The sequence below is a fragment of the Pteropus vampyrus genome, unplaced genomic scaffold (genome assembly GCF_000151845.1).
Source record: "Pteropus vampyrus isolate Shadow unplaced genomic scaffold, Pvam_2.0 Scaffold913, whole genome shotgun sequence".
Lineage (NCBI taxonomy): Eukaryota > Metazoa > Chordata > Mammalia > Chiroptera > Pteropodidae > Pteropus > Pteropus vampyrus.
This window is the reverse complement of record NW_011889694.1, coordinates 9529-11374: the sequence shown is the minus strand read 5'-3', so window position 1 is coordinate 11374 and position 1846 is coordinate 9529. Positions and strand designations below refer to the sequence as shown.

Sequence of the window (1846 nt, the reverse complement as noted above, 5' to 3'; positions counted from 1 at the left end):
GCGGCTGCCCTGCTGCACGCGGGGGGCCTGGCGCGCGGGGACTGCTGGCTGATCGAGGGCGACAAGGGCTTCGTGTGGCTGGCCATCTGCAGCCAGAACCAGCCGCCGTACGAGGCCATCCCGCAGCAGATCAACAGCAGCATCGTGGACCTGCGGCTGAATGAGAACCGCATCCGCAGCGTGCAGCAGGGCGCGCTCAGCCGCTTCGGCAACCTCACGTACCTGAACCTCACCAAGAACGAGATCGCCTTCGTCGAGGACGGCGCCTTCTCCGGCCAGTTCAACCTGCAGGTGCTGCAGCTGGGCTACAACCGCCTGCGCAACGTGACCGAGGGCCTGCTGCGCGGCCTGGGCCGGCTCGAGTACCTGTACCTGCAGGCCAACCTCATCGAGGCGGTCTCGCCCGGCGCCTTCTGGGAGTGCCCCAACATCGTCAACGTGGACCTGTCCATGAACCGCATCCAGCGGCTGCACAGTGCCACCTTCGCCGGCCTGGCGCGGCTGTCGGCCTGCGAGCTGTACAGCAACCCCTTCTACTGCTCCTGTGAGCTGCTGGGCTTCTTGCGCTGGCTGGCGGCCTTCACCAACGCCACGCACACCTACGACCGCATGCAGTGTGAGTCGCCGCCGCACTACTCCGGCTACTTCCTGCTGGGCCAGGGCCGCCACGGCCAGCGCAGCGTCCTCAGCAAGCTGCTGTCCGTGTGCACCGATGGCGCCTACGCGGCCGAGCCCCGCCTGCTGCCGGGCCCCCTGCAGCCGGGCCGCTCGCCCCCGCCCCCGCCGCCGCCGGAGCCCAGTGAGGCCCCCTGTGCCCAGGACGAGTGCTTCTCGGGTGACGGCACCACGCCGCTGGTGGCCCTGCCCACGCTGGCCACCCAGGCCGAGGCGCGGCCGCTCATCAAGGTCAAGCAGCTGACGCAGAACTCGGCCACCCTCACGGTCCAGCTGCCCAGCCCGTTCAACCGCATGTACACGCTGGAGCACTTCAACAACAGCCAGTCGTCCACCGTGTCCAGGCTGACCAAGCCTCAGGAGGACATCCGCCTGACCGACCTGTACACGCTCACCAACTACACCTACTGCGTGGTGTCCACCAGCTCCGGGCTGCACCACAACCACACCTGCCTCACCATCTGCCTGCCCAAGCCGCCCAGCCCGCCGGGCCCCGGGCCCAGCCCGGCCACGGCCACCCACTACATCATGACCGTCCTGGGCTGCCTGTTCGGCATGGTGCTGGTGCTCGGCGCCGTCTACTACGGCCTGCGCCGGCGGCGGCGCCGGCAGGAGAAGCACAAGCAGGTGGCCGCGGCGGCCGCGCCCAGCGGCCTGAAGAAGACCATCATCGAGCTCAAGTACGGGCCGGAGATGGAGTCGCCCGGCCTCGCCCCGCTGCCCCAGGGCCCGCTGCTGGGCCCTGAGGCCGTGACCCGCATCCCGTTCCCGCCGGTGGCCGCCGGAGAGGTGGCGCAGTACAAGCTGGCAGAGAGCGAGACGCCGAAGGCCGGCAAGGCCAACTACATGGAGGTGCGCACGGGCGAGCCAGCGGAGCGCAGGGACTGCGAGCTGGGCCGGCCGGGCCCCGACAGCCAGGGCTCGGTGGCCGAGATCTCCACCATCGCCAAGGAGGTGGACAAGGTCAACCAGATCATCAACAACTGCATCGACGCACTCAAGTCCGAGTCCGCGCCCTTCCAGGGCGGCAAGCCCGGCGCCGTGTCCGCGGGCGAGCCGCAGCTGGTGCTGCTGTCCGAGCCGCTGGCTGGCAAGCACGGCTTCCTGTCGCCCGTGTACAAGGACGCCTTCGGCCACGGCCTGCAGCGGCACCACAGCGTGGAGGCGGGCG

General features: G+C 69.9%; 1 protein-coding gene across 1 annotated transcript; it reads left to right on the top strand.

Annotated features, from left to right (window-relative positions):
- Positions 1-3: 3 nt before the first annotated feature.
- ELFN1 (extracellular leucine rich repeat and fibronectin type III domain containing 1) lies at positions 4-1843 on the top strand (the record flags this gene model as incomplete). The annotated part of the gene is made up of 1 exon (XM_011386087.1): positions 4-1843. A coding segment is annotated over one exon (1840 nt), but the record flags the coding sequence as incomplete, so codon positions are not given.
- Positions 1844-1846: the final 3 nt, after the last annotated feature.